The 27,496-nt window shown below is 40.7% G+C and overlaps 1 protein-coding gene across 1 annotated transcript in view; it reads left to right on the top strand.

Annotated features, from left to right (window-relative positions):
- Positions 1-2,948: 2,948 nt before the first annotated feature.
- Positions 2,949-27,496, top strand: part of Hat1 (histone acetyltransferase 1) — a 46,348-nt gene continuing 21,800 nt past the window's right edge. Inside the window, exons 1-4 of the mRNA XM_021155531.3 lie at positions 2,949-3,044; positions 3,638-3,733; positions 19,979-20,054; positions 21,139-21,259. Of these exons, the coding sequence (XP_021011190.1) occupies positions 3,038-3,044; positions 3,638-3,733; positions 19,979-20,054; positions 21,139-21,259 (300 nt within the window). The 5' untranslated portion in view covers positions 2,949-3,037. The remainder of the gene's footprint in view (positions 3,045-3,637; positions 3,734-19,978; positions 20,055-21,138; positions 21,260-27,496) is intronic.

The following is a 27,496-nucleotide window of genomic DNA, read 5'->3' as shown; positions in this document are numbered from 1 at the left end:
TTATTTGTGTTTTATTTATTGGGTATTTATTTGTGTGTGTGAGAGAGAGAGAGAGAGAGAGAGTGTGTTTTACAGCACTTATAAAGAGGTCAGAGGACAACCTATAGGAGGATGAGTTCTCTCTTTCCACTATGTGGGGCCTGGGCATCAAATTCAGGTTGTCAGGCTGGGCAGCAGGTGCTTTCACCTCTGACCCACCTCACTGGTCCTGTTTCCCTTTCTGATCAATCATTAGTAGCATTGACTTCATATTCCTATCTGAACACTATGACTGTAATCCTATATGTATGAGTTTAAAGAGCAGGGCCTCAGTGTTCTTGCTGCCTATTCTAATCTTTTTTTTTTTTTTTTTTTTTTTTTTTTTGGTTTTTCGAGACAGGGTTTCTCTGTATAGCCCTGGCTGTCCTGGAACTCACTTTGTAGACCAGGCTGGCCTCGAACTCAGAAATCCACCTGCCTCTGCCTCCCGAGGGCTGGGATTAAAGGCGTGCGCCACCACGCCCGGCTTCTAATCTTAAAGGGCATTTTTAGATAGCTAACACATAAATACCAGGCCTGAGTATCTGGAGGATTGGGCTCTTCAAGACTTTGGAGTAAACTGAAGATGAGCTTGGCAATTGACCTTGGGCCGACTCCTTTCTCTTTTCCTCCCTCAATTGCCAGCCCCACCACCTCTCTGTCTCTGTCTCTGTCTCTGTCTCTCTGTCTCTCTGTCTCTCTGTCTCTCTCTCTCTCTCTCTCTCACTCTCTCTCGACAGATCTCACATAGCCCAGCTGGCCTCAACCTTCAGTGGCCAAGAATAACCTGAATTCCTGCCTCTATGCCCCGAGTTTGGGGTGTTATAGGTATGTGCTGTTGGTCCTTATCCTCTTCTTCCCTTTCGCTTTCCACCTCTTCTTTTGGCAGATTCTTCTCAATCAAAGTTCAGGTTAACCACAAACTGATGAGTGCTGTTCCTGCCTCAGACTCCCAGGTGCAATGAGTTTAGGCACAATCTATCACTCTAGCTATATTTTTTTATCTCTAATACTAGAAAGCATATTAATTCTAGACTATTTCACCACATGTGATGGTTAGTTTTAACTGTCACCATGGCATAGAACAAAATACACACATATAAATGTTTATATACACAAATACATGCATATATGTATTACATATATATACATATATGCATATATACTACATAACACATACATATATGACACACACAAACATATATTAGTGTGAGCATGTTTGCTGGGGATTGTCTTGATCACCTTAATTGATGAGAGAAGACTCACCCTAAGTGTGGGCAGCACCTTCTGGTAATGGCCCAGGTAAAAGGTAGAAAGAAAGATTTGCTAACTTGCCTCCTTAACCTTCATTCTCACTGGAGAGTTCATTGACCTTTCTGGTGTGTAAGGGTCCATGATTTGCTGAAGAATGTCACCCTGGACTCCAATAGTATGTAACCACAAAGAGTGTTGAATTCTGCAGAGGTATAGCAAGCTGGGTCTCCCATGACCCAGGTAGAGAGACACCCAAGTGAGCTCACAAGCCTGATTTAAAGCACGTGAGGGAGTTCTGGGGTAGGTGACCTCTATGATAATCTGTTGGGTCCATCTCTACTGACATTCCATTGCCTGGGTAGGGAGGCTGTAAACTTGTTGGGGGAGGCCTGGAAACTGCTGCTGACCCATTGTCCTTGCCTTGGGCCAGACAGGTGGCCAGACAGGTGGCGGGCCGGCTTCTGAGGCCTGGACTTGCCTGGACTTGCCCAGGTCTTGGTAAGAGATTTAGGCCTAACCTCTTTAACTGCCAATTTGAAGCCTGTCATGGAGTCAGCCTAGCCTTCTCAAGCACTGATATTAGAACCTTGATAGGCAGAGACCCAACAGTTCTCCAGGAATCCCTCAGGTCTTCACAGACAGATTGGGCTGAGGCTCCTATCTTTGAGGACTGACCACCAGGTTTTCAGCATTTGCTGTGAGACAAACACTGTCTGGCCTTTCCAAGTGTACCATGTAAGCCAAGGTGGTAAGTCATCTTTTAATATATGTTCATTCCATTGGTTCCTTCTTTTCTAGAGAACCCTGATACACCAAAGATCAACTTTCCAGACGGCATGCATCATTTTAAAGCGTATCAGCAAATGTGTTGACACCAGGGAGTCTGGTGTTTGAATACCATCGTAGAGGTAAATAGCAAATTATCCTCTGGGAGAAAAAAAAAAAATCCAACAGCAACTAAATAATAAGGTCCATGATTAAAAATGGGTAGCATCCTATGATGTAGTTCAAGCCACTAGGACCTCATAAAAGTCCAACTAAATCAAGCCACTTGAGGTAGTGTTAGTAACCACTTTTGGTGAGCTAAATGGTTGTCCAGAAAACTTAAGAGCAAAAGCAGGTATATTTCTAAATTTTAATAGTTGTACACGCGAGCATGTGATCAGAGCACAGCTTTCGGGAGTCTTCCATTTTGGGTCCCTGAGTTCTTTAATATGGTACTATTTTTCAATGTGAGAGCACAAAGAAAGTATATAATGGGTTAGTGGCAGAGCCTTTTGTCTACCATAAGTATGACTCTAAGTTGGACACCCAGCTCCAAAATACGAATAAAATTCAGAGGAACCTTTTAAAATGGGTTATGGCAAAGTTGAATCAAAAAGTTTAAAAACTTCGAAATGAAACCCCCACAGAAAAACTTGAGTTTGGGCCAAAAGATGGGAGGTACAATCGCCTTAAGCAGTCTGAGAATTCACATTAATTTCTAAGCAAGTCTCTAGGGGCCAGCAAGGGCTAGGACGCCAAAGACTTGGGGTGAGGGTATCCTCACGTGCGGTGGCTAGGCAACCGCGGGCGCCTTCTCACGGTGCTAGCCCCGCCTCCTGAGGCACTTCCGCCGCTGCGCGCCTGGACCTTCTCCCTCTCATTGGTTCGCGGCTCGCCGAGGATGGGCGGGGAAAACGCGTAAGTCCTTGCGGTCACTTCCGGCCCGGGAGCGCGCGGGTTGATTTGTCCTTCCTCAGCTGCGGGCGCTCGGAGCTCGGAAATGGCGGGTAAGTTCCCGGGAAAAGTTTAGCAAGGGGAGGAGGCGGGTGCTTCTGGGGAAGAACGTGGAGGCGGCCGTGACAGTGGCCGCCTGGAACTTTCGGGCTCTAGCCGAGGTTCCAGAAGGCCTCTCCCTTCCGCGAGGCACTGAGGGTCGGGGACTGGCTCCCGGTGGGCCGCGCTCGGCGCCCCCGCCCCCGGTGCTGACGCTCGGCGCCTCCCGTGGGCAGCCCGGGCCTTGAGCTCAGGCAAGGCGCGCAGTTTGGTCTGGTGGAGCGCGGTCTGCCTCGGGGCCTTTCACCCCCTCGTTCCCCTTTGCTCACTGTCGCCCTAATGTAACCCATCAGGTCCAGTTCCCGCCAGCTGATCCTCTCCAGGGCCCTGCCCACCTCCCTCCCAGCCAACTTCTGAGCGAGCGCGGTGCTGTCCTGCCCTGGTTCAGGGCACACTCTGGGTCTCCTTACCCTTCAGGATTCCTGAGATCATTTTTTTTAGATGTCCTTTGAGAAAGTCGTTTTTACACTGCCCAACTTGTCACTTAGAATGGAACGTCTGTGCTGTGTGTAGTAGAATCCTCTTGCTGTGCTTTATTCGTTTCTAGCCTTGGAGAAATTTCTGGTGGAGTATAAGAGTGCCGTGGAGAAGAAACTAGCAGAGTACAAGTGTAACACCAACACAGCAATCGAGCTGAAACTAGGTGCGTATGTCCTTTCAGAGGAGTTCTGTGTGTGCAGCCCTGTATTTAACAGAGCCTTTAAAATAGGAAACACAGCTTGAGGTTAAGACGATTACGTAACAGGTACTTTCTGCATTGACTGGACATGGAGATTTTTAGGCAGTTCTAAGTTCATGCGGTAGAAGGGGTAGGGGAAAGATAGTGTGGCAGTAAGTATATGTGATCTCATCTTAAAAATTGCAAATACACCAGGCAGTGGTGCCACATGCCTTTAATCCCAGCACTTGGGAGGCAGAGGCAGGCGGGTTTCTGAGTTCGGGGACAGCCAGAGCTATACAGAGAAACCTGTCTCCGGGGGGAAAAATTGCAAACAGGGGGACGGAGAGATGGCTCAGCGGTTAAGAGCACTGACTGTTTTTCCAGAGGTCCTGAGTTCAAACCCCAGCAACCACATGGTGGCTTACAACCATCTGTAATGAGATCTGATGCTCTCTTCTGGTGCTCATACTTACATATAATTAATCAGTCAATCAATCAATCTTCAGGCCCGAGCGAGCAGGACTGGTAAGAGCACTGACTGCTCTTCAGGAGGTCTTGAGTTCAAATCCTAGAAACTACATGGTGACTCACAAACATCTATGATGAGATCGGATGCCCTCTTCTGGTGTGTCTGAAGACAGCTACAGTGTACTTACATATAATAAATAAATCTTTTTTTTAAAAATTGCAAATATGATAATAACAGCTGTTGGTTAGGATGTGGAAATTCATGGGTTGCTGGTGTTATATCTAAAATGATATAACAACTTTGGTTTGGAAAATATTTTAAATGTATTTTATGTTCATAAGTGCTCTATCTTCATGAATACCAGAAGAGGACATCAGATTCCCACCATGTGTTTGCTGGGAATTGAACTCAAGACCTCTGGAAGAGACCAGTGCTCTTAACCTCTGAGCCATCTCTCCAGCCCTAGTTAAAAAAACAAACATAAATTAGCTACATGAGCCAGCAGTTTTATTACGTGTCTATTCAAGGAAAGCGAAGATGTTCATTTATACATGAATGCTTAAAAGTGAGTTATTTACAATAGCCAAAAAGTGTATACTACCATATTTCCTGCCGTGATGCTAATGGAGAGTAACAGTCTATGGGGGCCAGACTGTAATTGGCCCCTGTCCATAATGTGTAGCAATATGAGGAGGTGTGGCCTTGTTGGAGGAGGTGTGTCACTGTGGGGGTGGGCTTTGAGGTCTCCTGTGCTCAAGCTATGTGCAGTCTGTCTCCTTCCATGCTTCCTGCCATGATTCTAATGGACTAAACTGTAACTATAAGCCAGCCCCAATTAAAGGTTTTCCTTTATAAGAGTTGCTGTGGTCATGGTGTCTCTTCATAGCAATAAAACCCAAACAAAGACACTGTGCCTATTAAATATCCATTTCTCCCAGACTCTAGCCTCTACCATTTTATTTTCTGTTTCTAGAATTTGTCTGAGATAACATCATAAAAGTGCAACCATATAGTATTTGACTATTTTTCATTTAACATGCTACCAAGTTTTATTCACATTGTAGTATATGACATAATTCCTTTAAAGATGAATTAATAGCATTCATCTTTGTGTGTGTCTGTGTGTCCATCCATCCATCCTTTGTCTAGTCAGTCCGTTGATAGACTTTGGGCTGCTTCCACCTTTCAGCTATTGTGAATGAATATAGTTGTGTGAATATCTTCTTTGCAAAAATCTAGCTTTGGATTTTGGTTATGTACGCCGAGGTGGAATTGTTGGTTCATTATAGTTTAGGGAATGTGTGAGGGGTTGGAAGTTATTGAACTTTAGGCTTTATGCATGCTCACCAAATGCTGCTGAGCTACCCAAAAGTTCTGATCCTTGTGTCTCCATCTTCAGTGTGTTGGAATTATAGGTGATTACCATCCCATCTCAGTTATATGGTGCTGCAGATCAAACATGTGGGTCTCATGCAGGCTAGGCAAGCATCCTACCAGCTGAGTTACATGTCCAGACAGACCTATTTGTAATTTTTAAAGGAACTGTCAACAGTTTCTATAGCTACTTTTTTATACCCATTTTTCATTCCTACAAATAAGGCACAAAATTTCAATTTCCCCATATCCTTGTCAGCATTTATTTTGATTTTTCTCTATGGGTTTTTTTTTGTTATTTTTTATTTACAGTAGAAGAATGTGAGGGGAGGTTTAAGCGTGTGTGGCATGCACATGCGTATGTACAGATGGAGGATGTTTATTGAATGTTTTACCTTATTCCTTTGAGGCAGGATCTCTCCCTATGCATGGAGCTCTATTTTTTCTACTAGACTGACTGCCAGTCCAGTGGCCTTCTTGTGGAGAGCTCCATTCCCCACAGCTCTGAGATTACGAGTACATGCAAGACCACACCTGGTTTGTTTTGAGGGATCCTCATAGTCTTGGAATTAACATTTTTCCAAGAGCCCTAGATTCTTTCAGTGAATACTATCTAGAGGCCAAGGTTTGGGTGCTAGATAAGCTCATTCTGTTTGTTGCTCTGACATAGTGACAGTGTGTGTCATAGCCCGCAGAGCTTTGTTGCATTCCCTGGGGGCCTTATCCTCTGAAAGCTGATTGCTGCTGGAGACTGCTTTACTCACATTAGCTTTACCTATTTTACAACTTTAAAACATTCATCCTTGAGTGCTGGGGGTTCAACCTAGGGTCTCCACAAGCTAACTGTATGCTTTACCACTAAAATATTGCCCAGTCCTATTCCTAGAACTTTATTTGAATAGAAGTGAGGTCAGATGTGGTGGCATACTTTAGAGGCAGAGGGCTACATAATGGGACTCTGTCTCAAAAATAAACAAGTAGAGGTTGTTATCACTGTTTATGTAATTCACTATAGTGATTTATTTGTTTCTTCATTTTCTTTCTCTTAAGATTTCTGTATTTTATAGTATGAGTGTTTTGCCTACATATATGTGCATTCCATGTATGTCTGGTGCCCTTGGTGGTTAGGAGAGTCAGACTGCCTGAAATAAATGGTTGTGAGCTACCATGTGGGTGCTGGGAACTGAACCTAGGTCCTCTGCATGAGCAGCAAATGTTCTCAGTTACTGAGCCATTTCTCCAGCCTTATGTTAGCTTCTTAATAATTTGCATTTATTATTGAGCTAAATACTCTAGTATAGACGTTAAAGACTTGTGTCTTTTTTAAAAAGTTGACTTTTAAAATTTATTTTGTTTTTAAGATGGGTTTTATTCATCGTAGGCTGGCCTCAGACTTGATATGTAATAGCTCGGGATGACCCTGATCTTTCTCCACCTCTTGAGTGCTGGCATTATAGGCATGTCCAGTTTCTGTGGTACTAGGACTCAAACCTCGGGCCTCATGCATCTTAGGCAAGTAGTCTACCAACTGAGCAATGTCCCCAACCATGAATTTATAACTCTTTGTTATAAAGTATTTCACCTCTTTCCAGTAATAAAAACATCTCTTCATCTCTGTCCCCTCATTAACTTCTTATCTTGCTTTATATTAATATCTATTAATTTATATCTATCTTACTCTAGTAAGATAGATACTAATCTTATTATAAGATAATTTTTTAAACACTTTATATTTTTGTTTCTGTGTATCTGTGTGTCTCTATCTGCACATGGAGGGGCTAGAAGAGGGTGTGGGAGTCCCTGGAGCTGAATTTACAAGCAGTTGTAAGCAGCCTAGTGTAGGTGCTGGGAGCCAGAGTGCTCAAGAGCAGCAAGCACTTTAACCACTGGGCCATCTGGGTGGACAACATGTTCATTTGTTGATGCCAAGAATATCAGACAAGGAAAAATTACTGGGAAGGAAAGGGATATTTATAGATTTGATATCTTTGAGAATATAAGAGGAGAAAGTACTCCATTTGTCAGTTGACTAGCCTTAGGTAGTGTCTTAGTTACAGCTCTTATGCTGTGAAGAAATGCTGTGACCAAGGCAGTTTATAAGAGAAAGCATTTAATTGGGGGGTTGCTTACACTTTTATAGGGTGAGTCCATGACTATCATGTTAGGGACCATAGCAGCAGGTGCGCAAGCATGGCACTACAGCAGTAGCTGAGAGCTTACATCTATCTGGTCTACAAGCAAGAGTCAGCAAGAGCAAGGTCTGGCATGAGCTTTTGAAACCCCAAAGCCCACCCCCCAGTGACATAACCTACTCCAACAAGGTCACATCTAATCCTTCCTATACAGTCTTTGAGCTGGGAACCAAACATTCAAATAAATGAGCCTATGGGGACCATTTCCATTCAAACCACCACACTCCACTCCCTGACCCCCATATAGCTATATATATATATATATGTATACATTATATATATATATATATATATATATATATATATATATATATATATCATAATGCAAAATGCATTCAGTCCTCATAGTCCTCCTTTACAGTTAACACTTATAAGTGCCAAAGTTCAAAGTCTCTGCTGAGACTCAAGGCAAATATAAAATAAAACAAAGCAAATTACGCATTCCCAGCTTACTGTGTGGCACAATATGCATTACAAAAGGAGGGGTGGGTGTAGTGAGATACTGGACCAAAGCAAAACTGAAACCCAGCAGAGCAAACTCCAAATCCCAAAAACACATCTGATGTCAAAGGGATCTTCAGATCTCCACTCTTTCCAGCTTTGTTGACTGCAACAAATTTCTGTACTGGTTCCACACCCTGCACGCAGCTCTCCTCAGCATGGCTCTGGCATCTCCAATATTTAGGGTTGCAACACCTTCCAAGCTAAACTTTTGTAACTTCATACAATGACCTCTCTGAACCTCCATGAAGGGACTCTCCTCCTGCATGCCTCAGCTGCTTTCTTTGGCCTTGGAGAAAACCCCTTTCCACAACTTCTTGACTCCTGTATCCTTGCTGAAGTCAGAACACTTCACTGAAGTGGTTAAGTCTGCTGCCTGCTTGGACTGAGTCCTGGCTCCTCTTCCTGCATTACATTTGCATAAGTGTTGATTTGATGCTTTCCCTGTTGAATAACAAATTGGAAGCTTAGCTGAGTGGGGTCTTGCCTCAGGACACCACTCCATTTAATCCATTTCCCCTAAACTCTTTGAGCACAGGATTTGGCTCCAACATTAAATTTCCTGGTACTCTTTTTTTTCTCCTCAAACTGTACATTTTGTATTTTTCTTTTTGGCCCTGTTTTCTCTTCATCATTGTAAATCTGTGTGATCACTAATAACCATGTGACAGCAAATACTGGGCTCTCTTAATCTCTGCCAATACCATAATCCAAAACTCTTCAATTTTACCTCCAGCATATTCTAAGGACAAGGACAAAATGCAGGTATATTTCTTTATCAGTATTACAAGAATGGTCTGTAGCTAAGTTGCTAAGGTTGGTCTCCTGAGACCTTGTGAGCTGGGCCTTCATAGTCTACATTGCTCTCAGCACTGCTGTTCTCCACACTTGTAGGATGGTCTATTTTGTACTGCTTACAACATTGAACAGCTTTCCTAGGTCAGAGTCCTAGAGTCCATGTTCTTCCAACGAGCAGCATGGTTAGGACTGTCACAGCAATTATTCCAGTCCCTGTTACCAACTTCAGGCTTAGTTTCTTTTCTATTGCTGTGAAGAGATTTCTATGACTACTGTTAGATGATTAGAGACAGTGGAAAGAGGCTAAGTCTGGGACTCTTATTCATAGTGAGGAGACACTTTGTTACCCTTGTATGTGGATGGCTAAGATGTCTACAGAGGAAGATGGGATGTGATCCCTTATAGGAATGGAAATGACTTCTGTAGCCTGTAAAGGAAGCTGGGAAATAAAAGTCTTTCAGCAGGAAACTATCATTTCTAACTCTGGAGAGAATATTAAAAACGCAGGGTTTTTTGTTTTATGTTTTTTGTCTGGAGGGGTTAGGTCTAGGTCCATTAAAGAGGGGGTACCTGGTCATGTTGCAGCAGGTCTTAACATCATGGGCGCCATCCTGTGTTCATGAAGCGACTTGGAAAGTAATTATTAGAGGGCTGTAAGCAGGTGATTTGGTTACAGAGTTGAGCTGAGAGCTCCCTGGAAAGTTGAGGGGTAAGGAGGGACAGAGGTGGGACAAGTGAGCACAGTTGATCTAGGTTGACAGTGACTCGTCCCATTGCCAGGCCTGTTGCACCAAAATGAGGTAGCTGAAGTAGCAGAGAGCTATAGAACATCAAAGGGAAGGGACAGTAGAAAGAAGAGGAATAATAGAATTGTAGCTAGCCTGGGGTAAAAGGGATGAAGGTCCCTTTCTTGTTAAAGATTTATTTAGTTATGTATATGAGTACACTGTTGCTGTTTTCATCTACACTAGATGAGGGCATTGGATGGTTGCAAGCCACTGTGTGGTTGCTGGGAATTGAACTTAGGACCTTTGGAAGAGCAGCCAGTTTTCTTAACCACTGAGCCATCTCTCCAGCCCAACGAAGATCCCTTTTAACAGAGTTTCTCCACAATATCTAAAAGATCTTTTTTGAAGATGTGTCAGGAGAAAATGGAACTGTCATGGTAGGCAAGCTCTTGGGAGAGTTTGTGTGGAACATTTTGCTTAGGTAGAGTGAAGGTCAGTAAGCACAATAATTAGAAGACGGTAAAACATAAGCGTGAGGATAAGGAGGAAAAGATGATCACAGGAATGAGCCAGATTGGGAGGGAACCAAAAGCCCATACATAGGATATGCTGGTTAGTCCCATGTCAACTTGACACACAAACTAGAGTTAGGGAGGGAACCTCAACCGAGAAAATGTCTCCATAATATTTGGCTGTAAAGCATTTTCTTCCTTAGTGATTGATGGGGGAGGGTCCAGCCCATTGTGGGTGGTTTCATCCCTGGGCTGGTGGTCATGGGCTCTATAAGAAAGTAGGTTGAAGTAGCTAGGCGTAGCAAGACATTAAGTGGCACTCTTCCATGGCTTCTGCATCAGCTCTTGCCTTCAGGATCCTGCTCTATTTGAGTCCTGCCATGACTTCCTTCAATGATGAACAATGCTGTGGAAGTATAAGCTGGATAAAATCTTTTCTCCCTGACGTGCTTTTTGGTCATGGTGTTTATATGCAATAGAAACCCTAAGACATAGGAGGAAGCTTATTGTTGAAAAGTTTCTGGTGCCTATCTGTAGGCCCCATTTTAAACTAGTTAGGATTTGTTAGCTTGGAAGCAGTGTGCTCACAGAAGAAAGCACAAATCCTATTCTAGTAGTCAGATATAGTCCTTTTTTAATTTTGGAGTACTGCAGCAGTCAAGGAATTGAGCTGGTCCTGAAAGATGTTAAGCTAATGTGAGCTGGTGAGACAGAAAGGTTCATTGATGCAGAAATGGCTTCAGTCCAGTTGTTTTTGTTCCAAAACAATGTCCAGAGTAGCAAGAAAAGGGATGAGTTGGATGTCCCATGGTCCATTAGTTCCCCTTTTTAGAGGTTCCCTAAACTGCTTAGGGGTTTGGGGCATCTCTCTCAGTAACTCCTCAAGGCTGCCAGAGGTTGATGAGGGAGGGGAGCAACAACTAGCAGTGGAAGAGGATCCATCCAAGGGGCCATAATAAAAGTTAAGTTGGCAACTATCCATAACAGAAGTCAGGGAGGAATATCTATAAATTTGTGGGGAACATTAAGAGACACAAAACAAAGTTATACGAGGAAAACGTTTATATCAAGATTAAAATGAGTTAAATGCAATAGTAGATCTGACTGAACCACAAACCAAGAGTTCTGTGGAAGGATATTAGCTCTTTGTTTACATCAGACTCCTGCCTAAGGAACAAGCACCGGGGAGCTTGTGAAAGAAGTCACTTAGCCTGGCAGTAGTGGCGCACGCCTTTAATCCCAGCACTCGGGAGGCAGAGGCAGGCAGATTTTTGAGTTTGAGGCCAGCCTGGCCTACCGAGTGAGTTCCAGGTCAGCCAGGCTACACAGAGAAACCCTGTCTCGAAAAACCAAAGTTGACATCCAAGGAATGAATCTGAACAGAAAATGCCTAAGTGATACTACTTGCTTTTACATACACAAATATACTTTGTATATTTCAAATGTTAACAATAGCAGCTATTATTAACAAACAAAAAAACAGTATCTTGAGTAAAACAAAATTTTTGGTTAGAAACAATTTGATAAGGTATTTGTAAAATTGGGATTATTCACTTAAATGACCATATCTACTATTTGAAAACATGACAATACTTATTTTTGTTAACATCAAATTGTTATACCTATATTCCAAGAGACAGTGTAATTGTAAGTTTTATTTCTCAAAAAAAAAAAAGTTATTTTTAATTTTCAATTTAGGAAGTAGACAGTGTCTACTCTGTTGAGAATAAATGATTCACTTTACAAAGTTCTCTAAAATTAACTCTATTAACAGAACCTTTAAAAAAACTCAACATTTTTATTCAATACACTGAACCAACAGATGAAAGATGAAAGCTGTCATAGCAGATCTGTAGTAAATCATAGACTGAATTGACAAGGCTAAAGACAACTCCTGCAAATTTGTCAGATCTCTAGGTTACCCATGTACTGATGGAAGTAAGCATATTTCTTAATATCATTCTGTTTAAAAATAGATTGGTTGTTTAGAGACATAAGTTATAAAGCAAGATAACCAAATTAAGCTTTAACACATACTGGCTTTTGGAATTTCTTAGAAAATAATCTGCAAGCATCATTGCTAAAGCTTTGTATACTTCTTGTGGGCTTTAAGGTAGGAGTTCAGGCACTGGCCCTGGAGCTCTTTATCTGCATACAGGCTAGATAATAGTCTCAGAAAATCCCAAGTGAGCCCAGGCTGGAGAGAATCGCCTTCATTCTTACCCTCCTAAAGAGTATAAAGGCCTGGGATATCACTTAATAGAATTGTTTGTGAGTCTACAAATACAAAAACCAACTGTCAAAGACACTGCTTGGATATTCTAAATAACTTTTCAAAGCTGTGAGTTTGATGACAGAATATCTAGCATCCGCCACCAATGAGGGAACAGGGTGGTTAGGGTATGGATCTGGGAATTAGCTTTTGCTAAGGGGAAGGATTGAATGCCAAGGTAAAGGGCATGCCCAACTAAACTAGCTTGCAGGTCCCATCCTAGTCAGTTGAGAGACTTATATGTACAAGGTTTTCCTGTTCATGGCATCTTCATATGTCACTTCCAGAGACATTGAGGTCAGAGTGATTTGCCTCTCTGTTTGAGACATTTAGGATGTGGATGTACACTGTGAGATCCATTAAGCTATAATCCATCCCATAATAATAATGGGATGTCCATGTGAGACATGAGAAGTAATTAATCTTTATATAAAGAGGAGGTTTTTGCCTGGTGATGCCTCTCTAGTCTAATAAAAGGGAGGGAGCTGCAAGGCTAAGCAGAGGGCTTAGTGGGTGCTGCCTCATTGATTTCTACCACAAGGTCAGCTTAGCCAAGATGGTGAAGTCATGTGGATACCAAGATGGCAGCAAGGCACCTGGTGGTTGGTTATGTGATTATCAGCCACATGGTGTTCAAAGATGAGGCTATCTGGCACCCTCTTCCTAAGGAAAACAAGTGTTAAATCCAAGTTACATGTATGATATGTTACAGCAAATGAAGATTATACATCCTTTTAAAATCACACTCGGGCCGGGCGTGGTGGCACAAGCCTTTAATCCCAGCACAAGCCTTTAATCCCAGCACTGGGGAGGCAGAGGCAGGCGGATTTCTGAGTTCGAGGCCAGCCTGCTCTACAGAGTGAGTTCCAGGACAGCCAGGGCTACACAGAGAAACCCTGTCTTGAAACCGCCCCCCCCACCCCCAAATCACTCGGTGAACTTACAAATTTTAAAATACTAGCAATGCTTTATAAAAGCTTTAAAGATAATTTGGGCCCAACCCCAAATCTAGAACCAAACTTCTCTTCTCTTCTCTTCTCTTCTCTTCTCTTCTCTTCTCTTCTCTTCTCTTCTCTTCTCTTCTCGATTAGATATTATCTTTATTTACATTTCAAATATTTTCCCCTTTCCAGGTCTCCCCTTTGGAAACCGCCTCGCCCATTTCCCCCTCCCCCTGGCTCTATGAGGGTGCTCCCCGACCCATCCACTCCAGTCCTCCTGCCCTGGCATTCACCTACACTGGGGCATCAAACCCCCTCAGGCCCAAGGGTCTCTCCTCCCACTGATGTCCAACAAGGCCATCCTCTGCCACATATGTGGCCAGTACCATGGGTTGCTTCCTGTGTATTCTTTGGTTGGTGGTCCAGTCCCTGGGAGTTCCAAGGGGAGGTCTGGCCAGTTAACACTGTTGCTCCATCCATGGGGCAGCAAAACCCCTCAGCTCCTTCAGTCCCTTCTCTAACTCCTCCATTGGGGACTCTTTCTCCAACCCCCAGGCTCAGTCCAATAGTTGGCTGTGAGCTTCCACCTCTGTCTTTGTCAGGCTCTTAATAGAGCCTCTCAGGAGACAGCCATATCAGGCTTCTATCAGCAAGCACTTCCCAGCATCCACAATAGTGTCTGGGTTTGGTGGCTGTATATGGGGTAGATCCTCAGGTGGGGCAGTCTCTGGATGGCCTTTCCTTCAGTCTCTGCTCCATACGTTGTCTCCATATTTCCTTCTGTGAGTATTTTGTTCCCCCTTCTAAAAAGCACCGAAGCATCCACATTTTGGTCTTCCTTCTTAGGCTTCATATGGTCTGTGAATTGGATCTTGGGTGTTCTGAACTTTTGGGTTCAACAGTGAGTAAAAACTGTGTTTTAGAACCCATTTTTTTTTTTTTAGTAGAATAGTACAGCATGAAACAATGTTTCAATACATACCCAAAAGACATGTAAAGCACTGTAGGCTGAATCCAGTGATGTACATATCCATATTCAGTTTGTGTGCGACTGAAGATGGAAACAGACAACCTGAAATGCTCTTATCTCTTAGCTGTCAGAGATATAAGCAGGAATTTCCAGGTTTGGAGAGACAGAAACACAATAGGTCAAAAGCATAAAGCAAAAGAGGTCTATGGACATGCAAGTTTGGCGGCCCAGCAGATATAGTGTTAGGCATTCTGACTCTGGGTGTGGCTGTAAACTAGAGTCTTGAAGGATTAAAGTAAACTGAATTCTATGGGGGAGGGGCCTTGGACCAAGCTACCATTCAATCTTACAGAGTTACCTATCATTTTAGGTAATCAAAAATTATGAATGGTAGCCATTTTCCAGTGTATATTGAAGGCAGATTTGCATTGAAAGATTAAGTTCTAATTGGGTCCCCTTTAAGTTAGCCCTCAAACAGGCAAATGAGTTTCTTTTGGTACAGAAAATTTGAAACCCATGGATGGACTCAGGACCAAGGTGTAGACAGGGTTCAGTGTCTAGTTGCTCACAAAATCCTCCAAGTCTGGAAATGACCAAATGTGCTTAGAAAGTAAGGTCATGTTTCAGCCTATACAGCTCCAGGATTAAGCCATGGCAGGGCAAGTGTAAGGTTGTTGGCTCTTGTCTGGCTGAGCTGATTGAATGGTAGGTCAGTGGAGAATTCAGAATTCTAAAGCCAAACTTTCTTCCAGCAGTGAAGCCTTTGACCAAAAGTGCCAGTGAATTAAGCTCCAGTGACACCCCCCCCCCCCAGTGCCTAACTTGGTGCCTCTGTGTTAGCTCCATAATTACCATGACCCAGCATTTTACTATGTTGTGGGTGGGGGGGTGTTGAATGTAGTGTGGTTCCCCCACATAGTTCAGAATATGTCAAGGAGAGAGAGAAAGGATAAAGAGTGAAGATAAAAGGCTGCTAGGGAGAAAAGAGGGGGCCTACCTGGCCTGCTCTTAGCCTGGGATTGTATGAAACTCAGGGAGGTTTGTCTGTGGGTTTGAGACATTTTTAGACTCAGATTTACTATCCTGGGTCTTTGGCAGCATAGGTTAGATTATTAAAGGGCAGCTGTAAAAAGATACAAAGGTTTGGTTTGATCTTAGGCAGGACTATGTTTATTCACTGTAGGGGGCACTTTGTCGCTTAGTATGTATGGTTTGCCAAAGTGCCTACAGAGTAATGCCATTATAGTGGCAGAAATGACTTCTGTAGTCCACAAGGGAAGCTGAGAAATGTAGTCTTTCAGCAGGAAACTATCAAATAAGGCAATTTATAAAAGGATGCGTGTAATTGGAGGCTTGCTTAGTTCCAGAGCATTAGTCCATGATGATCATGGCAGGCAGGGATGGTACTGGAGCAGTAGCTGAGAGCTTTATATCTTACATAAAAGGTAGAGGTAGAGAGAGTGAAATTGCCTGGTTTAGGCTTCTTCAACCTTAAAGCTCATCCCCAGTGATACACATCTTCTAACAAGGCCTTCTAGTTCTTCCTAAAACAGTTCCACCAACTAGGGAACCAAGCATTCAAGTAAATGATCCCGGGTGGCCATTCAAACCACCATAGTTATTAAACTTGAAAAGTTGATTAAAAATCACATTCTTTAAAGATTTATTTTTTATGTTATGTATATGAGTGCCCTATCTGCATGTGCACCTGCAGGCCAGAAGAGGTCCTCAGATCCCATTATAGATGGTTGTAAACCACCATGTGGTTGCTGGGAATTGAACTCAGGACCTCTGGAAGAGCAGCCAGTAGTAGTCTTAACCGCTGAACCATCTCTCCAGTCCCCTAAATTCACATTTTGTTAATTCCTTAGTCTTAGTCTTTTGAGATAAGGACACATGGTAGACTGTCCTGAAACTCATGTACCCAAGTCTAGCCTTGAACTCTTAATCTTCTTCTGTGTTTTTTCTAAAAATTACAGAAATGTTATTCAAAAGGAAGATTTATTGTAGACCATACGGTATTATAGCAATCAGGCACCATTAAAATAATGAGTGATACAGGTTTCATGGAAGGAAAAGTTTTAGTGATTTTTTTTTTTTTTCTCAGTCGAGAGATAGATGAGAGAAGGTGTTAGGTTTTTTTTCCTGTTCTGTTAAACTTTGAGATAGGTCATGTGGTACAGCTTAGGCCGACCTAGAGCTCATTGTGTGGCTCAGCCTGTCCATGAATCTGCACTACTTCTGCCTTGGTCTCCTCTGTGCCGGGATTGTAGACATACTTGCCACACTAGGCTTATTTCCACATCTGTTCACTCTTCTGTCTATTGGAGTAATATGTTCTGCTGAATTTTTAGAAAGGGCAGAACAAAGCAAAAGTAAAAGTTACCCATAGTTCATCACTAAGCAATTCCTTTTGTATAGTAATTTAGGCATTTTATCATGCATCTACTTTTTGCCATGGTGCTACAGCTGCATTTAAAGTCTTAAAAATATTAATGTTCCTGTTATCCAGGAGAGTTTGCACATAAATATGCATTATTGTGATGCTCAACCTTAAACTTCATAAAGTCTAAGCTGTATCACTAGCCCTTTTCAGATTTAACAGTGGGCAGTATTTGACTAGGCTTCTTTTTATTTTTTCCTTTCAAGTTTTAGAGTGAGAAATGTCAAACATCTAAAAATTGAAAATATAAAATATAACACAACTTTAATAATTAACACTTGCTGTATTTGCTTTAATGTATATTTTGGTAAATTATTTGAAAGTAGCTTTCTGTACATAGATGTCTTCTCTCATGAACTTGTCTTCATATGTACACATAAACATAATGCTATTATCAAAGCTAATAGTAATTTCTTTGTTCCTCTGGCCATCCTCAAGTTCCTTTACTAATAAAAGTGGTGGTGGTAGGGTCAGGGGATGGCTTAGCTATTAAAGGCTGGGCTTATAACCAAAACGTCAAAAATTTTTCTTAAAGTAGGATCTACTCAAGGTTGCTTTATTTATTTGCATTTTGTGTGTGTGTGTGTGATGCTGAGGACTGAATTAAGACCTTGCTCTTGGTAGTGAGCACTCTAGTCCTGAGCTAGTCCCATGTTCTCCATTGGGTTGTAATTTCTTTCTTAATCTCCTTTAACTTAGAACTGTCAATCTTTCCTATATACAGTTTCTCTAGATCATTAGTTTGAGAGAATAATGTCAATGTATAGAATTATTAGACAAATCTATGTTATGAATTTATTTGTCTTACATTTTCTTAAATTTTCTCTATTTCCTGAAAATTGTAAAAATTTTAAAATTGATTAGGTTTAGGAAAAGGTAAGAAGGCTTCATGAATCGTCGATGACGTCATACTGCATTGAATAACTCAGTGAGCACAGAATGTTAGTCTTTCCCACAGTGTGCGCTGTTGAGTTTTATGCCAGAGTGAAAGTTACCTCGTTTTTACCTTCTGTAGAGTGGTGATCTTCTGGTGATATTTTGCATGCAGTGAATGACTTCACTGACCATGACAACTGTGGAAATCTTCATCTTTTCATTCTTCAGTTGTGTAAGGCCTTTTTCAAAAACTACAGCTTGCTGTGCAGTGGTGGCTCATGTCTTTAATCCCAGTACTCAGGAGGCAGAGGCAGGTAGATCTCTTGAGTTCAAGGCCAGCCTAGTCTACAGATTGAGTTCTAGGATGGTCATGGTTACACAGAGAAATTCTGTCTTGAACCACTCTGCCCCCCCCCCCCCCAAAAAAAGAAATTACTACATTCTTATTTCAAACAATTCTTTTTGGAAGCAGCAGTAGAACATGGTACTTGTGAAAAAGTTAGAGGACACCTTGTGGGAGTTGGCTTTCCTTTTTCCACCAAGCAGTTTTCTAGGATTGAACTCAGGCTATCTGGGTAGGCAGCCAAGTGCCTTTACCCATTGAGGCATGTCGTCAGTCTAGTCAGTTTAGTATTTTTGATAATTTTTTTATAGCATATATTAGGAAAGTATCCAGTAAATCAGTATCTGTACTATACAAATCTATACAGTATCTATACAAATAACGCAACACATTTCCATCTTTGATTGGTTGAGATAGAAGTTGAGGGGCATTCTCAAGATTGTAGGAAATGGGAGTTTAGTGTAGATGCTGGTGTTCCCAGACATCTAAGCAGTGTTTATAAGAAACAGTGTTGCTGGGCAGTGGTGGTGACACCTTTAATCCCAGCACTCAGGAGGCAGAGGCAGGTGGATCTCTTGAGTTCAAGGCCAGCATGGTCTTCAGAGACAGTTCCAGGATAGCCAGAGCTACATAGAGAAACTGTCTCAAAAAAACCAAAAAAGACAAAATTGGTGCTGGTAGTTTACTCCCAAATAGTTCCCATCTTATATATTTATCATAAAAGTAGAGCAAGATAAATATGAGTATCATTCCAGCATTATTTGCTTGCTTGTTTTGCAGTATAGGGATTAAGCCCAGGATCTCTTGGTCATGCTGGGCATTAAGCTGTATCTTCAGGCCATGCAGCATAACTTTTTATTTTATTCTCTGAAGCAGATTTTGTGTAACAGCTCTGCCTATCTTGGAACTTGATTTATGTAGACCAGGTTGGTCTTGAACTCACAGAGATCCAGCTGCCTCTGCCTCCTGAGTGCTGGGATAAAGGTGTGTGGCACCATGCCTGGCTATTTTTAATTTTATTTAATTAAATTAAATAAATTTAAAATAAATTAATTAATTTATTATTAATTTTTTATTTTTGTTTTATGTGTATGAATGGTTTGCCCATGTGTATGTATATGCATCACACGCATGCCTGGTTGATGAAGAAGGCATAGGATCCCCTGGAGCTGGAGTTAACAGACTAAGCTGCTTTGTTTTTCTTGGGAACTGAACCTAGGTTCTCTTAGAACGGTAATTCTTAAAATGCAGAGCCATCGTTCCAGTCCCCAAGCAGCATTATTTTTAAGAGAAGGAAAACAACAGTAAAATATTAAATGTCATCTCAAAGTCAAAAAACAAGATGGGGCCTGGTGAGATGGCTTAAACAAGCCTGATCTGAGTTCAGTCATCACAAGTTAGATAACGAGCAGGAGAGAACCAGCTGCATAGTTGTCCTCTGACCACCACTACCCACACACACACATTCGATGTCTCTGATGGCATGTTAGGGCCGTACATCATCACACTCAGTTAAGAATGGTTTATACACTGTTGGTTTTGTTTTATGGATGCTGTATCTCAAAGTGTCCTTTTCTGGGGTTGTTTCCTCTTTCATTGTGTATGAAATGTAGAAAAGTAAAAACTGAATCACATACTGAGTTTCTCAGATTTAGAATAAGTAGGCTTTTGATGCCGAAGCTTTAGTGTAAGGAGAAGAAACATTTTGAGTAAGGAGAATATTGGCAGTATCCTACTGTAGTGAAATTCTTGAAATAGAAATGTCTGTCACCTCTAATGTCTAGCTATATATTTCTTCTTTTGAACAGTTCGTTTTCCTGAAGATCTTGAGAATGACATTAGAACTTTCTTTCCTGAATATACCCATCAGCTCTTTGGGGATGAGTAAGTAACATATTTGCTAAATTAATATGGTCAAAACAAAACAATACTATATTTTCTCTTAGGATTTAAAGTCGGATTTTATTTTTTTAACTCTTGTTTTTCATGATGATTTTTAAAATGTATATTAGAAAAATAGTTTATGCATTGAGCACCACTTTGTATATAATACCTATTATTTACAACAACAGATGTATATTTGAATTTTGACTGCAGTATTAGCCATTGCATTTCTATTTTGTGCATGGGTAGACTTGAACAATTATCTAAGGACATATAAGTGGCTAGAATTCAGATCACACAATCTAGACTTAATAGTCATTATAACTATTTTTTAGTTTTTCTACCTCTTGTCATACTACTTGCAGTATAACCTCCTGAACTGTAGAAAGTTTCACTCAATGATTTAAAAAGCAATTCAAGAAACGTGTGTGCACACACACCTGTGTATGTAATAGTGCATAGAAAGCAGAGGATGTTGATGTCCTGCTCCTATACACTTCATCTTATTCCTTTGAGAATAAGAAGGGTCTCTAACTAAACCTGGAGCTAGGCCAGTGGCAAGAAGCTCCAGCTAGTCTCCTTTCTCCACTCCCCACAGCACTGGCAGTACGGGCACATGCACAGATACCTGACTTTTTATGTGTGTGCCCCAATTTAAAATCCATTTTTTTAAAGACTTATTTATTTAATATATGTGAGTGCTCTGCATGTACACCTGCATGCCAGAAGAGGACATCAGATCACATTGTAGATGGTTGTGAGTCACCATGTGGTTGACACAGGTTCAATTCCCAAATTGAACCTGTGTCTTTTGGAAGAGCAGCCCGTGCTCTTAACTGCTGAGCCATCTCTCCAGCCCGGTGCTGCGATTTAAACTCAGCTCCTTAAGCTTGTATAGCAAGTGCTCTTACCTATTAAGCCATCTTTCCAGACTCTAGAAATAACCTTAAATATGTCCTGGAATGTAGTTTAACTTCACAGGCAACTGTATGATTTTAAATTTGTTTATATGTTATAGTTAATACTTTTCAATGACTTGGCAAAAATTTATTCGGCTGCTTTTTGTTTTTGCTTTTTATCTCAGTGAAACTGCTTTCGGTTACAAGGGCCTGAAGATCTTGCTGTACTATATTGCTGGTAGCCTGTCAACACTGTTCCGTGTTGAATATTCATCTAAAGTTGATGAGAACTTTGATTGTGTGGAGGTAAGAATAGAAAGAAATGTATATTAACTTTTCTACTTGAGTATAAGAGAAGGGTTTTTGGTTGTTTTTTTTTTTTTTTGGATTTGGTTTTGGTTTTTCGAGACAGGGTTTCTCTGTGTAGCCCTGGCTGTCCTGGAACTCACTTTGTAGACCAGGCTGGCCTCGAACTCAGAAATCCACCTGCCTCTGCCTCCCGAGTGCTTGGATGCATGCGCCACCACGCCCGGCTATAAGAGAAGTTTTTATTGTTAAAGTTCTAAAAAGGAATCTGAAATGTAGCTTCAGGACGAGGAAGTGTTTGCCTGTCTTTTCTCTAATCCTGTGATCACGATCCTGAGTCTATTTATCTCCTGAGTGAACCTTCTCTATGAAAACTTCACTTTGATGATCAGAATACGTACCAACTTGCTTTTCTTGTAGACATAGAAGTTACCAGCTTTCTGTAGGCTTTTATATTTTAACATGATTTTTGTCCTGTTGATTGTATTATGTTTTTCTCTTTTTCCCATGTTTTATATTTTTAACTCAGTTAAGTATCATCAGGAGGACTTCTCTTCTTTTTTTTTTTTTTTTTTTTGAGACAGGGTTTCTCTGTATAGCCCTGGCTGTCTGGGAACTCAACTTTGTAGACAAGGCTGGCCTCGAACTCAGAAATCCGCCTGCCTCTGCCTCTTAAGTGCTGGTATTAAAGGCTTGCGCCACCACCACCCGGCTTATCTCAGTTTATATCTCTTAAATTTTTCTTTTAATTTTGCTGATAGAAAGCTAATTATGAATAATGCCATAGTTGTATAAGTGGATATTTGCAACTAAATTCCATCTAGACCAGCATTGACTAAATTACTAAAGGAGAGGTTTTCAGTAGATTTTTTTTTATTTAGATATGGTTAAATTTCTCCAGAATCCAAATATTTAATACTGAATATTCTGATATCAAATAACAGCTAATGTTTTCCTTTGAACAATACAAAATTGGCTGCCATTTGAGGTGTCTGTGTGCCTGTGAATCTGTGTGAATGATTTAATGTTGCAGCTGATAGTGCTGAATTGATTTCTTCCAAAGGAACTATTGACTTAGTTATTGATAAATCTTTCAAGTACTGTGTGTAGTGAAAATAGCTATTTGCACTAACTTCTAACTGGTCCATTTCTGAAAATCAGAGTTTTCCATTTAAAAGAACTATGTTAAGTATAAGAAATCAATCTTTTTTGTAAGGTTACTACTTGCTTCATGGTCAAAGTTCATTTGCTTAGTGTTAAGTAAAGATCTCCCTCTCCCTTGTCTTTCATTTTTATTTTATTCTATTTTATTTTTGGCTTTTGTTTTTGTTTTCTTTTAAGGTTTATTTATTTATAATATATAAGTATACTGTAGCTGAAGAAGGCGTGAGATGTCATTATGGATGGTTGTGAGCCACCATGTGGTTGCTGGGATTTGAACTCAGGACCTTCGGAAGAGCAGTCAGTGCTCTTAACCGCTGAGCCATCTCTCCAGCCCTTATTTTTGTTTTTTAAGAATGGTGGTTGATGCCGGGCGTGGTGGCGCACGCCTTTAATCCCAGCACTCGGGAGGCAGAGGCAGGCGGATTTCTGAGTTCAAGGCCAGCCTGGTCTACAAAGTGAGTGCCAGGACAGCCAGAGCTATACAGAGAAACCCTGTCTCGAAAAACGAAAAAAAAAAAAAAAAAAAAAAAAAAAAAAAGAATGGTGGTTGATGTGGGCATGGTAAGCTGGCCTCTTCTGTTCTAGTTTACAGTGATAAATTGATAAATGCTCATTCTCCAGGACTTCCTGTGAGCCATCTCCTCTAACCTCTCACAGCCCCCCAACCCCAGGCTCATGAATTATTTGTATTAAGTAGTATGTCTGTATGTGGGTATGACATGCAAATATGGGTATTTAAAGAGGCCAGAAGGGGGCTTTGGATCCCCTGGAGCTGGAGTTACAGGTAGCTGTGAACTACCTACCCAGTGTGGGTGCTGGGAACTAAATTCGGGTCCTCTGCTTTTAACATTGAAGCCTTTTCTTAAGCCTTGCCTCCTGTGTTCTCGATGCTAAGAATAAATAAAACATTCTTTGCTCTCGTAGAATTTACCATAAATAAAATCCAGAGGACATTAAAAATATTTTGCTGGGATAGTTGAAGAGAATGGCAAATCTAGATTTTACAGAGCCTTGGGATTTCTGTGCCAGGGTAAGATATTGGTAAGAAGCAAGAAGAATTCGTAGCCTTTGTAGATTTGAAGCAGGTACTGAGTTAATACAATATAATTCACATTTTAAAAAGCTAATTCTAGGCTGGCATGTCTGCATGCTTGTAATTCCAGCATTCTGGAGGTGGGAGATGGATTTTTTGTTTTTTACCCCCAAGAGAAAACAAAATAAAAATAACAAAACACACACACACAAAATCTTGGTGTAGAAACCATAGTGTGTCACAGTGCGTCACACAGTATTATTCCCTTTTGCCCAACCAGCTTTACTTGTAAATGTTCATTGCAGTGAATCATTAGTCTGGTTCCAGGCCTCTGGCTTCTGCTACACTATCAATACTGGGACCTCACCAGAACTCCTCAGATATCCTATTGTCGCGAGGATCATGAGATCCTGTAGCGTTGGGTCTGCAGGACCGGCCCCTTCATGTGCTGCAGCAGTTCACAGATCGGGGACGTTGATGTGGGCTGACTCAAAGCCCTGGATCTGGGTCTTGGGTGGTGGCTGAGTTGTTCAGCTTCTCAGCTCTCCTATGCCAGCACCATCAGGATCTGCTCTCCCACTTTGCCCAGGCAGGGGACAGGCCTAGCTTTCCTGCTTGCTGCAGCTGGCTAACTCTCTAGGTTGAAGTAGATTTGATGGTTGAGGGAGAGAAACGAGGGGAAAAAAATGCATTGCCTAAAACATATTGATACTACCAGGAATAACTGTCTCTCAAGGCCTTCCTGGCTTATATACTTTCAGGCTAGCCAGAGTTACATGGTGTGACCCTGTCTTCAAAAAAAAAAAAAAAAAAAAAAAAAAAAAAAACACCATTTTTTTTATGTTAAGGCATGAGTAGCACATCACAGAAGTTAATTTCCTTATTGCAGTTTTGCTATTAATGTTAAATTTTCTTTGTGTGTGCATCTGTGTGTATGTATGTATGTATATGGGGTGAGGGGTGCCAAAGCCAGAGAAAACTTGGAAGCCAGAGAAAAACTTGGTGAGAGTTAGTTCTTTCCTTCTATGGTGTGGGTCCTGGGATTTGGACTCCCAATTGCTCTGCTTGGTATTTGGCATCCTTACCTGCTGAGCCATCTCACTGCTCCTATTACATTAATATTTGTTTTTTTAATACCTCTGCCTTTTCTTGGGGTAATTTCATTGCTTTTTAATGAAGATGTATATAAACTAAGTTTGTTCATTTTCCTAGTTGTATTTTGGGAGAGATTTGATTGAGAGATGCATGGGCAAGTTGTGTGATCTATGAATTTTCAATTAGTTTATTCTTGTTTCCTAATGAAGATTGAATTTGACAGATGAAACTATAATTTTTTTCTGGAATCTTTAACTTCTTTATAGGAAAATAACCTCTAATCCAGCCCTGATTGTTGAGTCTAGGGCCATACATGCACTGGACAAGCCCTCTTCCACTGAGCTATATCCCCACGTATTTATTTTTATTTTTGTGACAGGGTCTTAATAAGTGACTCAGGCTTACCTTGAACTCATTATATAGACTGGGCTGGTCTTGATGGTGGGATTCTTCCTGCTATCTGAGTAACTAGGGTTATAGGCCTATACTGCTAGGCCTAGCTGTAGGCAAGTCCTTATAGAGTACTTTATAAAGTAATTATTGTATACATTTGTGTGTATAAATATGCACACGCATGTGTGTGTATTTAGGTATAGATATGAGGTCACAGAATAACCTTAGGTGTTATTATTCCTCAGGCTTTGGCAACCTATGTTGTTTAAGGAACAGAATTTCAAGTTGTAGATTTAAAAGGCTTTTTTGTTGTTTTGTATTTTATTTGTTTTTCAAGACAGGATTTCTCTGCAGTTTTGGCTGTCCTGGAACTAATTCTGTAGACCAGACTGGCCTTGAACTCACAGAGATTTGCTTGCCTCTGCCTCCCAAGTTCTGGGCGTGTGCCCCCACAGCATTGCTTAAGTTCCTATTTTTATATTTATGAGTGTTTTGCCTATGTGTTTATATGTACATGTGTAGCATATATGCCCGTGGAGGTCAGGAGCCTGCCTTTTTTCAGATCCTCTGAACTGGAGTTACAAATTGGTTGTGAGCTGCCATGTGGTTGCTAGGAATTGAATGCAGGTCCTCTGGAAGAGCAGCCTGTGCCACTGAGCCTTCTCTTCAGCCCATTAAAGAGCTTTAAAGATTGTTTTTAGTTTAATATGAATAGAAATATATACAAATTCTCTGCTTTTAAATTTAGCCCTTTTCCCTCATAAGAGTTCTTAAAATAATACATATATTTGCTCAGAGCAAAGGGTTTTTTTGGAAGGTTTATTACAGTAAATATCTTTGAAGATTAAAAGTTACATTCTTTCAGTTTGTTTAAACTCAGATTTGAGAGTGGTTTGCCTTTCAACAGAATGACATTTGAAACCTAGCAGTTCCAGAGACCTTTGAAGTCAGTTTCTAGATGCAAGATGGGCAGGTAAAGTGATTCATCACGCTTCAATATTCCTTGCTTAGGAGATAGATCATAAGGAAAGTTAAAGGTTAAAATAACGATGGTGAGATTGCCCTGGAGTAATTTTTAGGTTTTGGTTTGGTTTAAAATACCAGAATTACAATTATACTGTGGTATTTTACCTATGACCTTTTTTTTTTAAATCACTACATATAAATTTATTGCAATTATCTATTTCCTCGTGCAGCTGTTGAAAACTGGATGTCTCCACATTCACAGTTTCAGGCAAAAAATATTTATCAAATAGTATTTATTAAATTTAGTTTATTTGCAATTGAGGATGACTTGCAAGTACTGATATGCACATTAGAAAAACTAGTCAGGCTGGATGTTGAAAAGCATTATTTTAAGTAATAGGTTATTTTTATGACCATAAATAAATCATATATAAATGTTGGAAATAAAACTCATTTGTGATAGGCTCCATCCTTATCTCTATCCTAAAATGTAACTGAATGATAATAAAGTACTATTCATCTGCAGGTGCATTGCTCCTACTTAGTTAAAAGATGGTTGAAAGGACAGGAATTAGTAGCATGTTGTATTAGCCTTTTGTAGTGTATTTTGTCCTAAGCATCTTAATTTCCCTGTTTTGAATGCTAAGTAGCAAGGGTCTTGGTTTAGAACTAATACCCATCATGCATGTAAACGGTATGAAAGAGCTGCTTAGTAAGTTAACACAAAGTGTTCTTGTGTCAGTCCTTGTGGAAATAGATACAATACAAACATTACAGCTGAACTCACGGCAAACTCCATTAAGTAAAAACCTGGCCTCATTGTTCAGGAAAAAGTTTGAATAGAATGCAAGCTCATTTTGTTGAATGTAATGTCAGGCTTTTAGGGGCTGTATTGAAGGATACGGTTTTGTTAAGTTGAGACCAATTCATTAAGTTTTATTGCCTGGTGAGAAGGAGTAATACTTTATTGTAAGACCTCATCAAATATTCATGGTTAAAGAGAAGTAGTAAATGTATTCAATCAAGTGGTCTTTGGGGTTTTGAAAAGGATTATGAAGTCTGCTCAGCTGATAGTTTTCATTCATTGAGCTTGTTTAACAAGGGTGATTTTAATCTGTGAGTTTAATTTTGTTGTCCAGTCTTTTCTCTTTTATACGATCACAAATCCAAGTCTATGAAAGTTGTCACATTGTGGAGATGAATGGATAATATAACCATTCATATGATTTTCCTATTTCCTAAGTGAAGATAAAAATTCCCATCTTAGTTTAGCACATGAAGGTGTCATCTGTCTGCTTTGCTACTCATTTGGTCAGACTATCTAGCATTACCACTTACTTACTGCTGCTTATCTTCTCATGTCTTGAATAATAAGGTTTCTTTGACACGTGCAAAATAACAAGCAGCCTTTTGTTTTGGCTTATTAAGATTGTCAGAAGGGTGGTAGGTAATAATAATTTTCTATATGATGTAGAAATCTCAGTGGAACAGCTATTACTCTTGTACTTGATGTTAGACTACCTGCCTCTTAAATTTGTTTTCCTGTTAACGTTCATCTCAAATTTGTGCGAGAGTAGTTTGTTTAT

Source organism: Mus caroli, unplaced genomic scaffold (genome assembly GCF_978045245.1).
Source record: "Mus caroli unplaced genomic scaffold, Mus_caroli_1 scaffold_2, whole genome shotgun sequence".
NCBI classification, from domain to species: domain Eukaryota; kingdom Metazoa; phylum Chordata; class Mammalia; order Rodentia; family Muridae; genus Mus; species Mus caroli.
This window is presented reverse-complemented; position numbering and strand designations above follow the sequence as displayed.